This window comes from Brachycentrus maculatus, unplaced genomic scaffold (genome assembly GCF_059751285.1).
Source record: "Brachycentrus maculatus isolate JH-2025_06_01 unplaced genomic scaffold, ASM5975128v1 h1tg000199l, whole genome shotgun sequence".
Taxonomy (NCBI): domain Eukaryota; kingdom Metazoa; phylum Arthropoda; class Insecta; order Trichoptera; family Brachycentridae; genus Brachycentrus; species Brachycentrus maculatus.
Window position 1 is genome coordinate 3,836,377 of NW_028280950.1, and position 24,301 is coordinate 3,860,677.

The following is a 24,301-nucleotide window of genomic DNA, read 5'->3' on the forward strand; positions in this document are numbered from 1 at the left end:
CAAGTTTAAACCTTAATATCTCCCTTAGTTCTCAACAGATTTCAATAATAATGTTATCGATAGTCTTGTGATTTTTCATATTATTTTACTAGCTTATATACTAACATCATGACAAAAATCTATTATAACATAATAATAAAACCCTTATCCGCACCCCAATGGTGCATAGGGCACTGTGTCATACAAACGCAGTGTTATCTTGATCGTTTACATATGAAGGAAAGGTGATCAGCCCTCCGCTTCAGGTACCAGTCCATGGTAATATTGAATAAATATTACAGTGAAAAAATCACTTATATTTTATTTTACCCCCATTGGGAATCGAACCCGGGACCTCCGGAACGGTAGTCGAGCGTGTTGACCATTATACTACGGAGGCGGACATAACATAATAGCGGATTATAACATAAATGTGGAATTGTTTAATTGGGTTTATTATTTACAACATTTTGAGTGTGTCCAAATACTTGTTCACAAAATCTGGATTATCTCCAATTGCAGGAGTTATTTTCATATTATTTTTTGACATCTCATCAAAGATGAAGAAGAATATGGAAGTCTGGGCATTTACGGGGCTTACGACCGTCATAGGCTGGTTTAAGTGATCACTTTACACACGTGATATAAGAGTTTCAGCTTAATAAAAAGCTTCTTTACATCTCACCAATAGATGTCTCTAGTGAAGTTCTAGTGATTCATGAACAAGGTTTCTAAATTGGTTCATATATATAGAACTTTCAAGAATTTGAGTAGTGTGGTTGTCAATAATGGGTAGAATTGGTGAATGTTACACGTGTGTAAAGTGATCACTCAAACCAGCCTATGACGGTCGTCAGCCCCGTAAATGCCCAGACTTCCATATTCTTCTTCATCTTTGATGAGATGTCAAAAAATAATATGGGTTTATTATTAGTAATGTAACTATTTTTGTAATTTTAATGTAATGTTTATTTTTGTTAATGTGATCATTTTTTAAATTAAATATTTTTTTAATGTTAAGCTAAACAATTCCCGAACAAATCAAATAATTTTTTTTTAAATGTTGCATTATTCGCGTACACGTCTGGAAATAGGTCACGTCAATATCACACTGATAAGTGGCAAGTTACGATTTCAGCCATGCGACAATCGAGAAAATCAACGTTCCATAATTTCTTTATCATTTTTACATCTACCAAAATATACAAGCCGTACATCTACTAAGTGTGTCTTATGATATGTTTACACAAAGAAGTAACACAATGTTGTATAATTTGTTGAATTAATGATTAATTCGCGTTGTCAGGGATAACGGTGAACACTAACTCTGATACTAACATAGCTCTTCATACAACATTTTGAGTGTGGCTAAATACTTGTTCACGAATCTGGATTATCTCCATTTGGGAGTTATTTTTATATTCTTTTTTTGAAATCTCAACATAAATATAGAAGAGGTCTGGGCTGAATATGGAAGTGATAACTTGAACTAGCATATGGTGGTCGTAAGCCCCGTAGACTTCTTCCATATTCTTCTTCATCTATGTTGAGATGTCAAAAATAATATAACTCTTCATCTCATCACTGCATCTCAATATCCAGAAGTCTCATTAGGAGAGTCAAAATACATATTCATATTTTAGTCCACCTCCGTAGTGTTATGGTCAGCACGCTCGGCTACCGTCCTGGAGTAAAATTCCCAGAGGGGGTCAAATAAATAGAAGTGATTTTTTCACTCCAATATTTATTAGATATTACCCTGGACTGGTGCCTGAAGCGATGGGCTGATAATATTTCCTTCATGTGTTATTGATTAAGATAACTCTACGTTCATATGATGCAGTGCCCTATGCAGCATAGGGGTGCGGATAAGGATTTGAAGAAGAGTATTTATTACCTTGACCATTTGTGAGTAGCATTTTTAGACTTGACACTAAATAAGATCTGAGCAGCTCCTCTGACTACTTGAATTAATTTACTATATAAAAAGTAACACCTTTTATAACCACACCTTTTATACTTTTTGTAACAAAAAACGCGCTAAGAGCGTATCAGAAATGAAGACTCTAAGGTGCATATCTGGCAAGAGTCTACGAGATAGAATAATGAGCACTAGGATAAGAGAAATATGCGAGATCCAAGACTTCGTTAGGTGGAGAAGACGGAAGACAAAGAAGACAAAGAAGACAATGATATATATGCGCATGTAAGGAGAATGGAACCATCTGCACTCGCCCACATCAAACTGCATGGCCAACCTCAAGGTAGACGACTTCCAGGTGGACCACCAAAGAGATGGATTGACAGATGATAATCAACATCGCAGGAGGCTAATCAAGTCGAAGAATAAGAACAGCTTTTATGTAAGAATATGGTATATATTTCTTACCTGGTTGCCGAACACGCCGATGCTGCAAGCGGAAGATACTTGGTTCGGGCCGAACCACACGGCAGCCAGCGGGGCGGGCAGGTTGATGACGAACACCTGGGCCACCCCCACCACGGTCTGTCCCACGAAGCCCAGCCAGAACATGTCCCTCGGGACAGAGAGCACCTTCAGCCACGAGCCGATGCACGTGCCAGCCGCACCCAGCAAGGCGCATTTCCGCAAGCCCTGAGGAAAATACAATGAAATATTCTTGATTGATGCATAGTAAGCTTTGGAAGAGATGAGGGTTTCAAGGGAGCTACGTTTGGTGTAATTGAAGAGAGAGACACTATTAAAAATCTTATTTTTTGACATCTCTTCAAAGATGAAGAAGAACTGGAAGTCTGGGCATTTACGGAACTGGCGACCATCATAGGCTGGTTTACGTGGTCCAGACTTTCATATTCTTCCTCATCTTTGATGAAATGTTAAAAAATAATATGAAAAATAGCTAATTGGAGATAATCCAGATTTGTGAACAAGCATTTGGACACACTCGAAATGTTGTAATTTAAATCTTAACCTAATCATCACAAATCTTTTTCTCCGTATTCTTGTTAGTAGAAACAAAATATATGTATATGAACAAACACAAATGTAAATATATATATATATATATATATATATATATATATATATATATATATATATATATATATATATATATATATATATATATATATATATATATATATATATATATATATATATATATATATATATATATATATATATATATATATATATATATATATATATATATATATATATATATATATATATATATATATATATATATATATATATATATATATATATATATATATATATATATATATATATATTTATATATATATATATATATATATGTATATATATATATATATATATATATATATATATATATATATATATATATATATATATATATATATATATATATATATATATATATATATATATATATATATATATATATATATATATATATATATATATATATAAATATATATATATACATATATACATATATATATATATATATATATATATATATATATATATATATATATATATATATATATATATATATATATATATATATATATATATATATATATATATAAATATATACATATATATATATACATATATATATATATATATATATATATATATATATATATATATATATATATATATATATATATATATATATATATATATATATATATATACACGAGTGATTCGACATTAACTTTGTAGAATGACATTTTGATTATTAAAAAAAAATCACAAACATAAAATAAATAAAATACTACTTATTGAGTTTTGTTTATTACACATGACTAGATTTAAAAACAACAGTTGTTTTCATCGACTGATGATTAGTAACTAGTTATTCATTAGAACGAGTATTACTAATCACCTGTCGATGAAAAGAACTGTAGTTTTCGAAACTAGTCGTGTGAAATGAAATAAAACTCAACAGTGGTATTAATCGAGTATTAATACACAGATATAAATGTGTTCTATTGGATCATTTTTATGATTTACGTACATTTTTTTATCCGCTTACTCGGTTAAAGCTGTATATTCGCAATTAAATTTTTGGCACGTAGATCAATGTCCTCAAAGAACAAGCCTTGACCAATAATCAGAGTCTGTTTTTATGTACAACAAATAGCGGTCACGAGCTTCACCGGTGTTTAACCGCGGTAACCCTTAAAAAACAAACAAACAAAAAACCAAGTAGCACCGCTTCAATATCTATAGTTAACGATAAATAAAATTGAACGTAAGATTTGTGAAATTGAAGTTAAGTTGACATTTTGAGTGTCCAAATAAAAAAAATACAAAAAATGTATTCGATTGTTTCTATCTTCTCAATATAATAAATATGATTGTTTCTTCTATGGGAATAATACGTATAAAATGTGGATAACAGTTATCAGGATTTTATATTAAAGGATCTCGCGCATAAGCACCGTCCTTAGCCCTAGCCGTTCATGGTATTCTCATTTTCCTTTTTTAATATTCTTTTTCTATTCACATTCCCATACTAATAGTAGATTTTTTTATTCTAGCTCTTTCACTAAAAATCTACATTCCCAAATAGTAGATATTTTGTTATCGTAGCTTTTCCACTCAAAAATCTTTCAAGCGTGGTCGACATTTTTTTGGGTTTCTCTGCGTAGAAACACTAGAGATTTGTGAACAAGTTGTTAGTTATAAAATGACTTTTCAAAGTACAAGCTCCATAAAAATTCAAAATCAGATTTTCAGGCGTTTCATAGTATGTAAAATATTTCGGGAATGGATCTTGCATATAAATAAAAGAGTCTCTGCTAAATAAAAACTATCTTAATCCAATCATACGTGGCTCTTTAAACTCAATCATGGAATGTCATGAGATTGATCATATATGTATGACTTACAAAAATTTGAGTGTGGTTATCAATCTGGGTTGAGTGGTGAATATTACATGTACGTAAAGTGATCACTTAACCAGCCTGTTACCTAGACTTCTATATTCTTCTTCGTCTATATCGAGATGTCAAAAAATTATTTTTTTTGGTCCAAAACGAATTTTTTTTGGATGCAAAAAATGTACGCGCCGGTGCAAGTAGTCCAGAAAGTAAATATATATCGCTCGCTCCTTTCAACAACGTCATATATAAAAAAACTTGATTTTTCAGAAGATCGTTTTTAAAGTTTGAAAATATATTCAAAATAAATATCAAGCCACTTATTAACTATTTACTGTGCAACAGATCTTTTTATGTAAAACCTGATGGTTTTTTCTCCATTTGAAAAATATTTAGTATATTTAAAAAATAATTAAACAATACCTTTTCTTCAAAATGCAAGAACAACACTTTCTGCCCTGTAGCGGGTAAATATTAAGTTAAAAATATGCCGCATTTGCAGGGATAAAGTACATTTTTTGTGCATTCCGAAAATATGCACTGATTTGAAAATTGACGATTTTTAATATATGACGTTGTTGAAAGAAGTGAGCGATATATGAAAATATATGAAGTCATTAATAACATTAAATTTTACCAGTGCTGTAAACTTTTTATCTAATTTAAAATTAATTGGAAAATTCTGTAAAATGTAAATTGGTTTCTTTATACAAAACCTTTTGAAAATCTGGCGCTACGTTTAAAATACAATCTAATACGATATTGGTAAAACCATTTAAATTGTTTATCTCTTAGTACCTACGCAATTTCAATTACCTAAGGGCGAAATTTTCCTTTTGTTTTTATTGGTCGGGTTGGAAAAGCGGGATAGTCAAAACAAAAACGATATTGGCGCATTGTTCCTTGCCGGCAAGTTTGCCTTTTGTGAAACAGTGATAATGAAAAAAGTTTAATATTAAAAAAACACCATAAACAAAAGGAAATAGGAAACAATGGTTCTCGATTTTGATTTGTTCATTAATGGAATGTTCATTTTTTGAATAATAAAATATCTTCATTTTTTAAGGAACACACTTTTGAATAAATATGTCTTTGTCAATCTTCCTCTTATTCTTAAAACCTTCACCCGCACCCAGTGGTACATAGGTCAGTGCATCATATAAATACAGTGTTATCTTGATCGTTAACATATGAAGGAAAGGTGATCAGCCCTCCGCTTCAGGTACCAATCCAGGGTTATATTGAATAAATATTAGTGTGAAAAATAACTTTAATTTTTTTGGCCCCCTTGGGAATCGAACCCTGGATCTCCAGTACGGTAGTCAAGCGTGCTGACCGTTAAACTACGGAGGCGGACAAACTTTAAATGTTACCTGGGTTAAAAGAATAGTAAGTTGCTAAAGAATAGTAAGAATAGTAAGTTGGGCTATCGATAATCTCGCCTCAATAAAATGATTATTTATCAATGGAAAAAAGTAACGAAATACTCTTTAAAGAGGTCCCAGCTGCTGGAGGTCCCAGGTTTAATTTCCGGGGGATCAAAAATTGACTTATACATAACATACTCAAGAAATATTCACTTCCATATTTATTTATATCACCTTGGACTGGTACAAGAAGCGCAGGACTTGCGCGCACTTAAATTAGCATTTAGTTTTGTATTCAGGTAGGAAGATATACCGATGTCAATGTATGATAATACATACTAATTAAAAATCCTTATCTTTGAAAACAATATGAATGTACATAAGTTGCAATTTATTGTTATTGAAAGCGATATAAGGACTCGTTTATGTTGAAAATCATGTTTTAATTTAATAAAATAAAGAAAAAAAAATCACACAAATAACATTTAAAAAAAATCAGAGATGAAAAATGAACATGATATTTTTAATATTTAGTATTTCAAGCACTAACTTTGTGGTATTTATTTTATAACTTACTAAATTACTTTGTTTGAAAATCACTGTGTATCTAATTATAACTTAATAACAAACTGTAACTGGTTTCCAAACCCGCAGTTTCTTTTTTAAAATTAGTATTGGGGAAGAAATTGTGGGCTTTGAATCCGGCCAACATCATAATTAAGTTGAAATAAGACGCACAGTGATTTTATAACAAAATCACATTGTAAGTTATGCAGTATTTTTAATTTTTAATAAATTCATAGTTTTAACACTGTAAATTGTTTTTATTATTTTAAATTCCATTACAACTAATTGCTTACGCATTACAGATTATGTTACACATGTTTAAAGTAACTTGCCGCCAAGGCACTTCAAACATGCGCCGGCAATGCACGGAGATGTATTTTCTTCATTGATCTTACGCATAATTTGCCACGAGCGTAGTCTGTCTCGCTCATGTCACCGTTTAAAAAAAAAAATGGAAACATTCTCATTTTATAGTATAGACTTACGTGCAAACTGAAAAATGCACGGTAATTTATTTACGCATGCGCGGAGGTATGGACGATAGTTTGGTAAAAGTTCTAGCGGGAACTTCTCTTTATACAAAAAATACTGGATGTTAAAATGTGAATCACGGATTTTCGTAAATTTAATTATGTAAGGACAAGTGGTGCATTGCACATATGCACATATTGAGAAACTGCGAGTGATAGGGCATTGCATCGTTTAGAAGCAGTGTTATCTTGATCGCAAGTACACGAAGGAAAGGTGATTCCTGAAAGCCTTCCGTTTCAGGTTCGAGTCCAGATATTCATATTGAACAAATATTGCACTAAATTATCATCAATATTTAGTTTGACCCTCTTGAGAATCGAACCCGGGACCTTCAATATGTAATGTAGGTAGTCTGGCACGCTAACCACTATACTATAGAGACGGACATATAAACATATATGAACATATGTGTTGTATTATAAACGCGCATTTTAAAGCACAGGAGTGATTACCGTGCCTTCATGTAGGTGACGATCGAGATAATACTGCGTCAAAACGATGCAGTGCCCTAAGCACCATTGGGTGCGCGAATAAGGGTTATAATATAAATGCTGAAATGCTTTGAAGTACCACTCATGTATTTTTTTTCGAAAGACTACGATTTTTTAAACGTTCATTTCTATATGTGGAACTTTCAACAACAGTTAGATATAGAATTAGTTTGTTTTGCCATAGTTATGTTTGTTTGGAGTGTAATATTTCTTCTGCTGACATGAATTAAGTTTGGACATCCTAAATTTCTCTCACGATCAGGTAATTACCTACAACTTTCCGCACAATGTCCCTAATGGCCTATTTCTACACCATTAAACCTCATCCCATCACTGGATTTCATCTTTCAGACCATTTTTAAAGTCAGAGCCTTTGCAGTATTGTATTTTTTACACTCCGGTGCCTATGTCTAAATTGAGGATAGAACCTAAAGAATAATTTATCTAATTTTACATTAAGGGCTATTAGTTTTTAAACCCTCTTTGCGAAATAAGATATTCAATGGCGTTTCTTTTTGCCTCCATTATGAATCTCCTAAATCATATTTAATTTCTATCAAAATTTCTTTTTGTTTGAAGTAGATACTGAAAATGTAGAGATTTGTATGATAATTTTATACGTTTCAATTCATCATTATCTTCCCGTAATTATTATGCTTATTTTATTTTACAAAACTACTTTATTGTACTTATAAATAATACGATGATAAATGAATCATATAAATAGAGATTCACATCGCTCACTCCTTTCAACAACGTCATATATAAAATATCGTCAATTTTCAGTTGTGCATGTTTTTCCCAGCAAAATCGGCATATTTTTAACTTAATATTTACCCACTACAGGGCAGAAAGTGTTTTTGCATTTTGAAATAAAGGTATTGTTTTATTATTATTTTTAAATAAACTAAATATTTTTCAAATGGAGAAAAAACACTCAGGTTTTACCTAAAAAGATCTGTTGCACAGTAAATAGTCCAATGAGTGGCTTGATATTTATTTTTAGTACATTTTATTATATTTTGAAACTTTAAAAACGATCTTCTGAAAAATCAAGTTTTTTGATTTATGACGTTGTTGAAAGGAGTGAGCGATATGTGAATCTATAATAATAAATTTAAATCAATGATCATTTTCACATTGATGTTGTAACTATCGGAAATTTATTGAATCACAAATCATATTGATGTGTTTCTTTGCTTAGATATACTTTGGTATATTATAACATTATTTTTTACACTACACTTTAAGGCCCAGTATTTTTTAAGTCGCAACATAATTTTCTCTTAATCCAGGTAACATTTCACGTTTTTGATTTTTTTCCTTAAAACGCCGTTTTTGCATTGAACAAAATAAATTTTTTTTCGAAATAGTTACATGTTTTTGAAAAGAAAAGAGTATTCGAAAGGTAAGGAGTTAATTTTTATTTCTATATGTTTTTAAAAAAAACTCCAATTAGCATTCATTAAAAAAATCTGGCATGAGCAGACGGATGGCCTCTACGGTGTTCTCCGGTGGAACGAATGAAATGCTTGTGAATATCCCTTTACTACTTGATTTATCAACGATTTCATTGCAGACGAAATGTTAAGTTTGATTAATTATTTAAATTTGAAAGCTCTTTCCGATTTTTCGTTTCGCGTATATGCTGAATCTGAATTTCCATACTTTATGCCTGAAAACTTTGTTAAGCATTGCGCACTCTGGTTCAGGTAGTGAATAATTTATTTGTAAAACTACATTCAGCAGGATTTAATCCGCAATACTTTGCGAGTAATGTATATATTACCTTTCTCTGAGACCTTTCTAAATAATTACTTCTTTACATAAAATGGCAATGATATATTTCAACAGGAAATAAAGACTGGAATCCACAATTAATCTCCAAAGTTAATTATCATAGTAATGAAAGACTGGCGGAATGTATGAAATAACGCAAGGTAAGAGTTTCGTTTTGAAGGGACATTTTGTCAATGTAAATGTGGTAGTTCCACATGCGACATTTATAGATAAAATTTCAATATTTTGCTCCAAAAATAAAGTTTTATGGGTCTAAAGAAACTACCAAAAGTTTTATCTTAAAGGATCAGAAATATCTTCATAACCCTTTTAAATTATGACAGACATCATTCTCATTGCTATAGCATCGCTCGTCATGGTCCTTAAATCTGCTATGTATATTATAGCGCAAATTTTCTGCCTAAACACTTGGCGTTCGTGGAGATTGTTCAGTGTGGCACAGGAAAAAATAAATTTTAAGCATTTCTTAAAAATTAAATAGTCTTTTAAAATTCAGTCAACTCTTAAGAATGAAAACAGATTTAAAAAATTTAAAAAAGATCAGCTGCCTGAAAAACATTATTTTTATTTTATTTCGTATAATTGTAGACAACGGAGACACTGTCGCACTTTTCAGCCCGGATTAAGAAGTTGTCGTGAAAATGTTTTTTGTCAGATTAAATCTAATCGCGACCGCATTTAAGTTAAAAGCACGCCAAAAATCAGGTATTTAAAATAGAAATATATATTTTCCTAAAATATTATATTTTTATTTGAAAAATAATATTTGACGACTACTAGATAAATGCAGGATTTAAAAATAACACAGATTCATAGAATTAATACGAGAAATTGCAAATTTTGAATCTAACGAAAACTGCATATTTCACAAATAAGAGTAGGTACTTATATGTAAACAAACTAAACAAAAAATATTTCATAAAACTTTTTATCTTTTATTTGGTAGTTTCAGGCTATATGCTAAGGAAGATCATAGAACAAATCTTACGAATCGACTCTTATCTAAATGGGGATGATATTATGGGATATTGAAGGTATATGAGTAATGATAATAATTGTTGCTAGTTTATGTAAAAAGCATCAATTACATTAAATATCTAGAACGCTCGACTTTGTACGTATTCATGCTTATAAAAAAGCTTGTCGATACTATATAAATCAGTAAGCCTAGTACTTTTGTGTAAGAACGGAGAACAATCCTTAAATGCTCGCTCCACCGGAAAGGAATTGGATTCGTGCTAGAATTAAGTGGAAAACCTTTTTCTCGTAATTCTCGCTACATCATTTGATTTTTCCTCAGGAAATACTTAAAATATCAGAAAAAGAGTCTACTAGCAATGTTCCATTACAAACGTGATTTTTCTCGTCTGAAATACACACAAAAGGTATTTGATACTCATGATATTGGGATTTTATATAAATCGGAACAAATCAAAAACGTAAGTGAAGAGAAGATTTTTCAGTCATAGATGAAGGTAGACATACATCTAAGAATGAAAAAAAACTGGTGTTTCGAGTTTGCAAAAAAGTTAGCAAAAGTGAGCAATATATTGTAGATACAACATCGGCAACAACTCGCAAACACCAATAAAGTATTTTTTCATGTTCTCTAAATGTTTTATTAAACTTTTTCTGATTCACAGATCATTACTAGTTGAATTTGATTTTGGTATACTTTTTTGATAATATCATAGTGAAACATAGTGAAAAATAAATTGAATTGGTGTTTACATTGCAAAACTCATTACTTACTTAAAATGTGAATTTCAATTAAGTACTTGTTTAAATTGTTAGTTATAAACTCAATTACATAAATATTTTTGCTATCAATATAATATGTATACTAAAAATAATACTGTGTAACACAGGGTGCCGTGAAAAAGGTTTCCTGCTTGGGCAACCCGTTATTTAGCATGTATTTCAGTTAAACAGTTATCATATTTTCTGGCGTTTCTCATGTGTGTGATTATAATCCAGGATTCGGACCTCACACACTAATAAAAGAGTTTCTGCTCAATAAAAAGCTTATTTTCATCTCACCAATTGATGTCTCTAGTGAAGTTCTAGTGATTCATAAACAATGTTTCAAAATTGGTTCATATATATATATAGAACTTCCAAGAATTTGAGTAGTGTGGTTGTCAATAATGGGTAGAATTTGTGAATGTTACACGTGTGTAAAGTGATCACTTAAACCAGCCTATGACGGTCGTTAGCCCCGTAAATGCCAAGACTTCTTTATTTTTCTTCATCTTTGATGAGATGTCAAAAAAAATTATATACTTTTTATTATCAATCTGTTTTTCTTATTTTTTACAGACTTTTCAGGTGCCTTAATATTGTTTTTCCAATTGATGTAGTAAAATTGTGTTTTAACTTTGAAATTGAATACAGATGAAGAATAAAGGAAAGTTAATAAAAAAAACTGATACTGGTTAATTTATATAACACCCTTTTATAGAATTTAACTCAAAGCCGCCTTTTCAGTACAATAAGATCAAATAAGATCAAATAAGATCAAAATTTTGTGTAATCAATGTTTTCAATAATATAAGTATAAATAGCTATTGATTCCAACATAAAGAACCTAGGATCTAATTATCGATAAGGGTTATCTTTGCTACTATTTGAAGTGTATTATATAACTTTTTAGCTATATTGTCCTTAGGGATTATCAAAGGCCAGAGAAAACAGGATTGACCGGTGGAGAGGAAGGGAGGAGGTCGCGAGGAAGACTCCCTTTCAATGTGATTCTATTAAAAGCCTCACAGATACCCACTTTCAGACTTTAGGGTAAACAGGCACTGAACGTTTTCGCCAAATCATGTGGGATCAATACATTAAAACAAAGAGATTGCAAATGTCTTAAAACGAGATTTCAGCACGATTACCGAGCGAAAATTTTTGAAAAAAATAAATGTAAAAACCTTGTGTAATGTGAAAGAATATTGTGCAAATATTTTGTGATTTTTAAACTTAAATATACTTCGAAAATAAAATTTATATTTGTAATTACGATTGAGGGCATCAGGATTCAAACAAAGGATTCTCTATTAACGGAGCTACTGGAAAAATTATATTAAACCAGTCCAGGGTAATATTGAATAAAAAATCATTAGAGTGAAAAATCACCTATATTTATTCCACACCCCCTCTGATGATTGAACCCGGAACCTCCAGTACGATAGCCGAGCGTGCTGACCATTACACAATGGATGTGGAAGCTATATTCATTTATGTAAATACATATATGTATATATATATATATATATATATATATATATATATATATATATATATATATATATATATATATATATATATATATATATATATATATGTATATATATATATATATATATATATATATATATATATATATATATATATATATATAAATATATATAAACATATGTATATATAAATAAATAAATATAAATAAATAAATATATATATATATATATATATATATATATATATATATATATATATATATATATATATGCAGTTGACCTTAAGAAATATGTTTGAACGTGTTTTTACTGCTCAAATCAATGTTATTACGGTAATGTTATTTATCTTTTTATAAGGAAAATGTTTATTGTATTACAAAGTGGTTAGTTGATAAATTAATTTGTTTACACTCATATAAAGATTTTTCCATTTCCAGGTATGCATACTGCATACAATTACTTGGAAGTTGTAAAACAACAAACCGGTAATTACAATAATACTATGTTATCTTGTAATTATTACTCACTATCCTACTACAATTTCTAGAAGCAATAAATCTGGAAGTAAAAAGACAGTAATCGTGTGTCGTATTCAGTAACATTTAGATGAGCTGATAAATAGTACTGAACAAATATCCGAACAAATTATTCTATGCGTAACATGACTACATGCGAATATTCAACATATGGTATATCAGTTCAACTAGCCTTCGTCTTATATGGTGCGTTCGTTAACCATGCAAGATCTATTATTTCACTCGTGATCGCACCCTTTGTGCAAAAACTGGCCTCAGTAGTATGAAAATGGTGATTCAAATAAAACTGCATCAATAAAATCCAGTGCTCTTTACACCATGGTGTTCTGATAGACGAAAGATGAAGATAGGTACTTTATTAAGATGTGCATGAATGGCTAGTGATTATTAAGAGACATTCCTTTAGTTCTAGCGGGTACTTCGTTCGTTATATTACACATTCCTATAAAAACGTGTTCGTACAACACGATATGAGTGTATTTTTATTCAATTATTGATTTGGGTTTGCCTTTTAAGAAAATAAACATAAGTAATTAAAAGTATATAAGGAATAGAGTGATTGCAAATAAGAATATATCCATGGAAACCAAACTGGTGATTCACAACGGAGTGCATACATCATACGAGTACATCCGCTTCGGAACTTGGATCTGGCAAAGGAAGGATGAAAGCAGAGTGAACGCTGTTGAAATGCGCTCCCTCAGACGAATGTGTGGAAAATCATGACACAATTAATGACAAGAATATAAGAAAGAAATGTTAGGCTGAACAAGGGATAATTGAAAAGATTAGGAAGAGTTCTTTAAGGTGATATGGACATGTGGTGCGAATGGATAGCGAGAGAATGGTTAAGAAAATATATGTGGCGAATGTGAATGGGAAGGAGAACAGAACGAGGATCAATCAGAATCTAAAATCTGGTAGAGTTAAAAGTCTGCGTAATCGGAAGGCATGTATGACTAGATGTGTGGATGTGAAGGAATCGAGGAGTGTATGTCAGGACAGAAAGATATTTATACGAAGATCAAAGAATTCATGGATGCTGCAGAAAGAAAACATTATTCAAAGGTATGGCTTCAGTGAAGTTGCCCATGACAGATGGATTTACAACCCGAGGACGAGTAGAGCTGACTCCAACAGTCTACAAAGACGATAAGTTAAGGTGGAACCAGGAAGAAGAAGAAGAAGATATGTATATAAATAATAAACTTGTAATTAATATCAGAAATAAATTACTTACGTATTTATCTAGCATCCATGAACCAGGGAAGATCAGGGGAATGTAAGTGATCATGAAGATCATGGAGGTCCAGTTGACGAAGATGCTGCTGACGTCGTAGTACTCCATGATGACATCGGAGATGATCGAATACTGGATCCACTGCATGGCGTTGGAGGCGGAGTAAGCCACGAAGAGGCACAGGACCAACCATCTTATGGCGTACGTTTTGTATTCCCTCGCATCTTCTTGGATAGTAGGCCCATCCAGGGTGCTCGGTATCCCGACTTCCACTTCGGGTATTTCCGGCGTTGTGGCATCAAAGTCATTTTTCATAGCGTACGTGGAGTTGGAAATCATTTTGCTGATGGTGACCCTGGCGCGGTCAAGGTTGCAACGGTCTTGAAAATTGACAAAGTCAACCCGAATCACAGCAAGCACAGCGGGTGACCAAACAATTCACAAAATTCAAATCGGATTTGTGTAAATAAATATGTATATCACAATTATTTTTTGATCACTTTTTTTTAATAAATATAACACAGGTGTTAATTAAACCATTCACTTCTATTTTAAATATTTTTTTCTAATATATTAAAAACGTATCTTTTTTAGATACTATTAAAACTGAAAATATATAATAAATTCGCACTAAATATTTCTTCTTATATTCTTTAAAAAAATTGTTTTGATTTTTCTTTGTAACAGGCAGAGGATTCAACGTTTCACGCGTATCTGAAAAATCACAACATATACAATTAGATAAAAACAGCATTCAATGAGTGTTCGCGGAAATAGCCAGAAACATGTATGTGTTAACAGTTAAGTGTGATCGATATCTGGAATCAATTGGTTGGTGTCAGTAGGGGTAATTAAGTTGTGGCGCGATGTAAAACAAGCAATATCTTCAATTACGCACGAACTGGAACGCGACAAGTCAGGCTAAGAGCTGCTGACGGACTGACTCGACTGACTCACTTTGAACGCCGGCTTTAGTTCGAGACGCTCGACCGGCGAGCCGGCAGACTGCTTGCAATGTTTGACAGGTACATACACGTGGTGTCTCGTCATAGTGTCGAGCCGTGGTCCCGTGGATAGTGTCGCGGACTCCTGAGTCAGAGCTCCTGGGTTCGAACCCACTGTACGACAATTTGATACCTATTTTTAATAGGCTCACAGAAATAGCGTGAAATTGAAGTTTTCTTGAAAATAATAAAAACACAAATATTTTATTAAAATAAAAAGAAAAATTATGTTACAACGTAGGTATGTGCCTATAGAAACTACGTCATCGCTGCACGATATTTGGCATAGAGCAAGGTTCACCGGTAACAAGGAAATGAAAGAAAAATCGTTCGGAAATCTAGATAATATTGATAAAAAATGTAGGTCAAATGTTTGCGTTTAGAATAAATGCGTTACGTTTATCCGCCTCCGTGGTGTAATGGTTAGCGTGTTTGGCTACCGTGCTGGAGGTTCCGGGTTCGATGCCCAGGGGGGGTTAAATTAAAATGGGTGATTTCACTCTTACATATTTATTCAATAACACTCTGGACCAGCACAAGAAGCGCGGGGCTGATAACCTTGCCTTCATGCAATGAACGATCAAGATAACACTTCGTTTATATGTTTCAGTGCCCTATGCACCATTGGGGTGCGGATAATGATTTGAAGAATAAGAATAATGTATAAAATTCTTTCGAAAAATAATGTTTTCATGCAAAATATCCTGATATTGATTCCGAATGGGATTTAATAAGAATATCAACGCATACTCAATAATTTGATATATTATACGATAATTTAGTACATTTGATATCTGAAACGTGCGTCTGATGGTTTGGATAATAAATGTCATTGGAAACGTATTAAATATCATCACGTTGTCACGAAAAATGATTTACTTTGTACATGATGCGGAAGGCAAATTACACATAATGCACAAGTTAACGTGACGATAAATGTCATCAAAATTGTAAGTTATATAAACGGAAAATTGTGCTATGACTAACTAAATGGCCGGATGAGTGCTGTGATTTATCTCAATCTATCCGAGCAATGTCACAAGCAGAGGAGAACTAGGAAAAGAATATTAATGAACTTAATTTTTAAATAATTATTTTGAAGTTACACAGTTATCTCGAAAAGTCCTGATAAATATCGGTCTTCAGAATTTATATATTTTTTTAAAAAGGAATCTTGAAAATAGGGGTTGGTTTTTAAATTATTGTTTAGCTTGTTTCATTATCTCTTATGACGTTTTTTTTTACCAATTAGTCTTATTAGTCATGAAATATAATTATTAAATACAATATGTATATATAAATATATATATATATATATATATATATATATATATATATATATATATATATATATATATATATATATATATATATATATATATATATATATATATATATATATATATATATATATATATATATATATATATATATATATATATATATATATATATATATATATATATATATATATATATATATATATATATATATATATATATATATATATATATATATATATATATATATATATATATATATATATATATATATATATATATATATATATATATATATATATATATATATATATATATATATATATATATATATATATATATATATATATATATATATATATATATATATATATATATATATATATATATAGGCCAGAGAACTCTTAAATCCTCATTGTTGCCTAACAAATATCTTATTGATCGTTAGATCTTATTAATTAGGTGCAAATATGTGTTCCGAAAATCAAGTATTTGATTTTTTAAATTTTATTCAATACCACAAAAATGTTCATTATTTGATATTTGTTATGTAATAAAGAATATACTATACACTTAAACAATCCAATAATTAAATCAAAGTTTACTTATGAATATAATAAATAGATTTGCAAAATATTTTTACGTGTTTTGACTCTATGAGTCCTGTGTTGAGATCAGGGGAGGAAACAAAATAAAGCGAAATGAATAAGCAATCTATACCAAAAAATTAAGAGGCTACTTTTTTTTGTATGATAAGTGTAAAGTGTCGAGATAAGTCTAGAAGTAGGAGGCATTTTAATTGTGAATAGTATCGAATAATCCTAATAAGTATTATATATCGGTGGAGTATAAAATTTATTCGTAACAACTTTTTATTCGGCCAATACGCGATAAGATATAAACCAGAATACATTGTATTGTATTAAATACATCAGCTGATCATTAAAAGATTACAAAAATCATTCATAATTTATATCTATGTATAAAATTATAATCTACTCTAATTACCTTTAATTATCGTGGCCAAACAATTGGCCTATGGCATTTAACCAATGGACATTTCGCCGACAGAAATAAAATAAAATAAAATGTTAATAATTCTAATTGATAATTGAGGGAACTTGTTAAGGTTTATTTTACCTGGTTAAATATCCGATAACCATAATTATTTATTTATTTATTAAATTACACTTTGTAATTAAATCCGCTCTTTTAACATTGACTATTTGGAGTGAGACGTAATTATTCATTTAGACGTATTTAAAATGGTGAGTGTAACAAGTACAATGTTATCACTTAAACCAGCCTTTGACGGCTCCTAAGCTCCGTAAATGCCCAGAATTTCATATTTTTCTCTATCTATGTTTAGATATTGATTTTAAAAATCTTGATTTAAATGTGAAAATTCATTTGTTCATATCTCCTAAAGTAATTCACTAGTTGCTATGAAATTATGTTGTATTTTCGAATACGCAGGTGTTTTTATATTTGTGATCATTTTTTAAAAACAAACACATTTTTTACCGCAATGGTAGCCATCTATGGAATGCAACAGCAATAAACGCAAATAATCATAATAACCATTGCTCATAATTGTCTGTGTCCTTCTTATAAGCTATTGAAATAAGGTGTAGCCCCTGGCATAGTTAAATTAAACATATAAAAAATGTGTGTTATTTCTATTCTTTCTTATCCATTAGGTCAGATTGAGCCACAGCAGCGCGTGGATGAGTACAATTAGTGTTTTATAAAATGAAGGTCAGTTGTGATTTTTTTAATCGATCGTAGATTAAGTTTTAAGAAGAACGCATCTTTGTAGTTCATTTCGTAGCAAAAGTAAGGCATGTTGCCAATGTAAATTTACAAGTACCTAGGTACACTATTTTTACATTTTACAAGCTAATATTATTCAACAGATCATCACCGAGATTCGAAGTAACCGACGTCAAATTTAATAGGCGTGCTGTAAGTGTATGAGTTATATTACAAGTACCGTAATGTGGCGTGATTTGGCGATCAAACTTAGGAGCCATACTGAGCAGAAATTCCTATACGTAAGCAACGAGATTTACAAAAAAAGTAACATAATCTTCTTGAATAAAATCACTGATTCAAACCATTATCCGCTCCCAATGATGCAAAAGGCACTGCATCGTATAGAAGCAGTGTTATCTTGAACGTTAAATACACGAAGGAAAGGTGATCAGCCATCCGCTTCGGGTACCAGTCCAGGGTCATATAAAATAAATATTAGACTGAAAAATCACTAATATTTATTTTAAACCTCTAGAAAATCGAACCCGGGAATAGTATCTGAACACGGATGAGGAATAATATGTAAGTCTGGGTATTTATAAGGCTTGGATATTAATGGGAAATTTGGATATTAACAGGGCCTTTGATTGCTTAGTTGAAATAATTACTTTTTACACAGTATAACATTCTACTTATGATTAAAACCACAAAAAAGTGTAAAATATATGTAAAATATGCATCGTTTTTTTTTCATCAGAATAAACATCGTAAGCTAACATCTATGGTTGAAATAAGTAAGTTAGCAGAAACCTTCATTAATGCATGTAAAATTCCTTTCCGAATTATTTCACTTATAAGAAAGTGTCAGAAAATATTATTTGATTTTTTTTTCAAAAACATTTTTTTTGACGGCTAACTTTTATAATATTTTTTATTTATTTGTTTATTTTATAGATACTTACACTTTTTTTTAAAAATTACTAAATGTATTACGGGTCTTTAGGCATGGCCTGTGTTGAGCCGAAATACTTACAGGTTAATACAATTTTTTACAAATTATTATTTGTTTTTTTTTTTTAATTATTGGATTATATACATTACATAAAAAAGATAAATTAACAATTTACAGTATTAAGGTTTTACAACAAAATAATTACCTGGACTTTAATTAATTTACTTTCTACCTTGTCCCTTCCAGCGAGAAGCAACCATCGACGGACACTATTCTTAAAGACATGATCACTACTGTATACTGTTAAAGTTATCTGAAGTCTAAATCTGAGTCCCTATAAATAGCCAGACATTCATATATTTACCTGAATACACTTCTTAGCCTATTCTAAATTATCAAATATACCTTAAAAAAATATTAGAATATTATAAAAAATGATATATTTTTCACTAATTTTCTAGTTCTAGATGATATATATTTTTTTAATTTAGGAAATATAAATCGTATCGACTATTTATTACTATTATGATGAATAATAGTAAGTAAAATACCTTAACCGACCATTTAAAGCTGTAACAGTACAATTTGTATTTGTCATGGTCTCATAGTTGAGTTTGAAACAAATATGCACAAAAAAATTTTTCATGATTACAATCGTAGAAAAACAAAATTTATTTTATGTGATTTCCTAAGTCAACTTTTATTCTAATAAATAACTTTGTATAAATGTATTTAAGAACACTGTTTATGATTTATTTTCTTCTCTTTACATGTGGGTGTAAAAAATTAAATAATTTTTTCAATTTTGTCATAAAACAAAATAACCGCAACTCTTGTGAATAAAAAATATAGTGTATTATTATAATATTGATATCTCCCATGATTTTGAGGGTGTAACTACGTACATTCTGATTCCATTAGTGATATGACATCGTCGTGTTTTATATTCGCCTATTTACGAGATAAGCCCTAATTGCAAGAGCTATTTTTCATTACATTAATAGGATTGGCTGAGTATTATCAGCCGTTTGATTTTTTGTAGAATTTATAGAATGGCTACCATAACATATATGATGTTATGAAGTTAACCGGGTTCTTATTAAGTTAATCTTAAGAACCTAGTTACTTTCATATTTTTAATAAGTAATTCTTATTAAAAATATGAAAATAACTTAGAGTCGCACATTATTTAATAGGTTTATGAACATATTGAATATAAACCTATTAAGTTGCTTTTAACTGAAATAAAAATATTTTTTAATTTTTTATCTGAAATATAAATTTAAATATAAATATTTTAAATAAATCATAAACCTCCCTGGACTGGAGCCATGGATCACCATGCTTTCACGTAATTTACGATTAAGATAACAATATTAATTGATTGGGCTGTCACTTTGTGGTAATATCTGTCCATTTTTTATTTTAATTTCATTTGGTAAATACCACAACTTCTTAAAACCCATTGTTACACGTATTTCAATGCACCCCCCATTATTTTCAAATGCCTAATGTAAATAACACTAAATTGATGAGATGCAGCACCCAATATACCACCTATAATAAATATATATAAAAATATATATTTATATATTTGTATATAAATAAATATATATATATATATATATATATATATATATATATATATATATATATATATATATATATATATATATATATATATATATATATATATATATATATATATATATATATATATATATATATATATATATATATATATATATATATATATATATATATATAAATATATGTATTTAAATATATATATATATATATATATATATATATATATATATATATATATATATATATATATATATAAATTTATATAAATATATATATATACATATATAAATATATATATATATATATATATATATATATATATATATATATATATATATATATATATATATATATATATACATACATTTAAATAAATATTTATACACACACAAATACATAAGCGACCGTGCCAGTATAAAATATAAGTGTTTTATTTCTTACAATATTAAACTTATTGCATTATTTATGCCTGAACTGGCAAGCCAAAGCGTAAGACTGATCACCTTCCCTTCGTGTAATTTACGATCAGGATCGATCACTCTATCCAAGCAATATATCCATATGCTCCATTAGGTGGGGATAAAGGAAAACAGTGTTCGCTTTTTATGTTCGGTGCCAGTTTATAAAAATGTTGACGAAAAAAAAACAAAATTTATCGCTCGTGTAGAGATTGATTCTAAACGAATATCATAGATTTACTCGTATGCCTTGCGTTTAGCATAACATAACGTATTATATCTTACTTTTTACAGATTAAACTTTTTACAATATATTGAATATAAACATTATTCTTCATGTTTTGCACTTGACACACAGCACTCTGTTTTTAATACTTTATGCCTTACATATTTACTATAAACTTTGACTCTATGTTTTATTTTCAATTCTTTAAGGTTTAATACTCACACTTGACTTTGAATCTAAGGATATAATTAATTTTTATGTTATGATTTTAAGGAAAGCCAAGAAGATTTTAAAGAAAGCCAAAATTTTCCAACATCCGATGTATAATTATAGAGAACAAACGGAATGTGTTTTGCCGATTTCCGCGAATGAACCTCCGATCTCTCATATTGTGAACCAATGTGGCAATGAATTGATATTTCCGTAAATTTTCCTAGAAAGACATCTAAAAGGAACAATATACGTAAATATAAATAGTTAAAATTTTGACCCAAAAATTTTATGTTCATAAAACTTGCAAGCCCTTCTTCATATTTTTTCAATTACTCAACCTACGTGACCCACGCAATTTGACCCACTTGCGAAAAAGGTTTTTCATTTATCGCTCACACCTTTCAAGAACGTAATAAATCAAAAAACTTGATTTTTCAGGTGAACGTTTTTAAAGTTTAAAAATATAATACAGTGTATTAAAAATAAATATCAAGCCACTTACTGAACTTTTTACTGTGCAACAGATCTTTTTAAGTAAAACCTGAAAAAAAATTCTCCAATTGAATTTTTTTTAGTTTATTTCAAAAAATAACTAAACAAAATGCAAAAACAACACTTTCAACCCTGTAGCGGGTAAATATTCAGGTAAAAATATGCCTCTTTTGCTGGGATATAATACATTTTTTGGGCATTCCGAAAACATACACAACTGAAAATTGACGATTTTTGATTTATGACGTTCTTGAAAGGAGTGAGAGTTATGTATTAATTTACGCCTAGTTACGGCATTTTTAAACGAATAAAAATGCCATAACTAGGCGAAAAAATTGTCACAATATTAATTTGTAAGTGTTTTTAAATAAAATACAAATTAGTAGGCTCAAAAAATCTGTTTGATTTAAAAATTAATAAATAAATTAAAATGGAGTTCTACAAATTAAACGCCAAATCAATAAATAGGGTTTTTCATCCCTGACGCATACAGATACACTGTTTAAGTATGTTCTAGTAATTTATTATGTATATTGTTTTATTTTATGCACTTGTAAAGATCACCTTATGAAACAACAACTAGATCCCTCGGTCGGCCCATATCAATTCCCTTATTATGTTAAGTATCCATGAGGGACACTAGTTCTATAATATATGTACATTATGGCGCATTGAGTATATAGAATCAACATAATATACATAAGTACATAATTTACGTGTATGTAGGTATATGCAATAGATAAAATAGCAGGCCTTGGCTGTAATAAGCCACAAGGAATTCGATTCAAAGGACAGTCTTTACAAATTGAGTCAATTCAATGTACAAAAGGTTGAATTTTATAACAAGTCAGGGTATTTTTTTCATATTTTCTTAAAATGATTCATTTAAGAAAATATGAAAAAAATACTTTAATTTAATAATTGAATACCTTTTTTTACTAAATATAGGATGAAAAATATATTTTTAACTTATCAGAATATTTAGTTATATACACAATATTTTGATGTAAAAATAACTTGTCTAATTATAAGTTTAAAAAAAAATTAAATCATGTTTTCAGGCGTCTATTATTATTATTATTTTTTTAATTCAGAAATAATATTTAAATGCAGGTATCTGCTAAAAAAATATAAATCAACTGGTGATGGTGCTGAGAAGACGGTACATATGAATGGAGATGTCAATTAAAGTATATATACAACTTTTGAGATTTAAGTGGTGTGTTTATCAATCACGGGTAGATTGGTAAATGTTTAACGTGTATAAAGTGATCACTTAAACCTTTCAATGACAGATCGTAGATTCTGTAAATACCCAGACTTACATATTTTTTTCATCCATGTTAAGATATCGATTTAATTATATGTTAAAACACTGAAAATTTGTCAAAAATTTCAAAATTTATTATTGGAAATGCAAAAGGTATGTGAAGGTTTTAAAAATATATTATTAATTATATCAAATAGTGAATTGTTCACCCTGAGGATGGTTTATCAATGTTTATTATGGTGTCTCAACTGTACATGTTTTGAAATTTAATGCAATATGGATGATCAAAAAAAGGAGAATGGTGAAAGTTTAACAAGTATAAAAATTGATCTCTAAAGCCAGCCAAATGCCAGGTCGTAAGCTCGTGAATTCTCATACTTCCATCATCCTTCGCACGAGAAACAGAAGACATTTAGTGGCAGTCGAACACTAATACTTTGTGTGAAAGATACCATAATAA

At 29.7% G+C, this 24,301-nt stretch overlaps 1 protein-coding gene across 2 annotated transcripts in view; it reads right to left on the minus strand.

Annotated features, from left to right (window-relative positions):
* Nucleotides 1–15,543, minus strand: part of LOC148307508 (choline/ethanolamine transporter flvcr2a-like) — a 57,219-nt gene extending 41,676 nt beyond the window's left edge. Inside the window, exons 1-3 of one of the 2 annotated variants that reach the window (XM_088263518.1) lie at nt 15,500–15,543; nt 14,602–15,315; nt 2,369–2,593 (exon numbers count right to left, since the gene is read on the minus strand). In XM_088263518.1, coding sequence (XP_088119644.1) covers nt 2,369–2,593; nt 14,602–14,940 — 564 coding nt within the window. In that variant the 5' untranslated portion in view covers nt 14,941–15,315; nt 15,500–15,543. Of the gene's footprint in view, nt 1–2,368; nt 2,594–14,601; nt 15,316–15,495 lie in introns of both variants that reach the window. The other variant, XM_088263519.1, reaches the window with a different exon arrangement.
* Between the last annotated feature and the right edge of the window lie 8,758 nt (nt 15,544–24,301).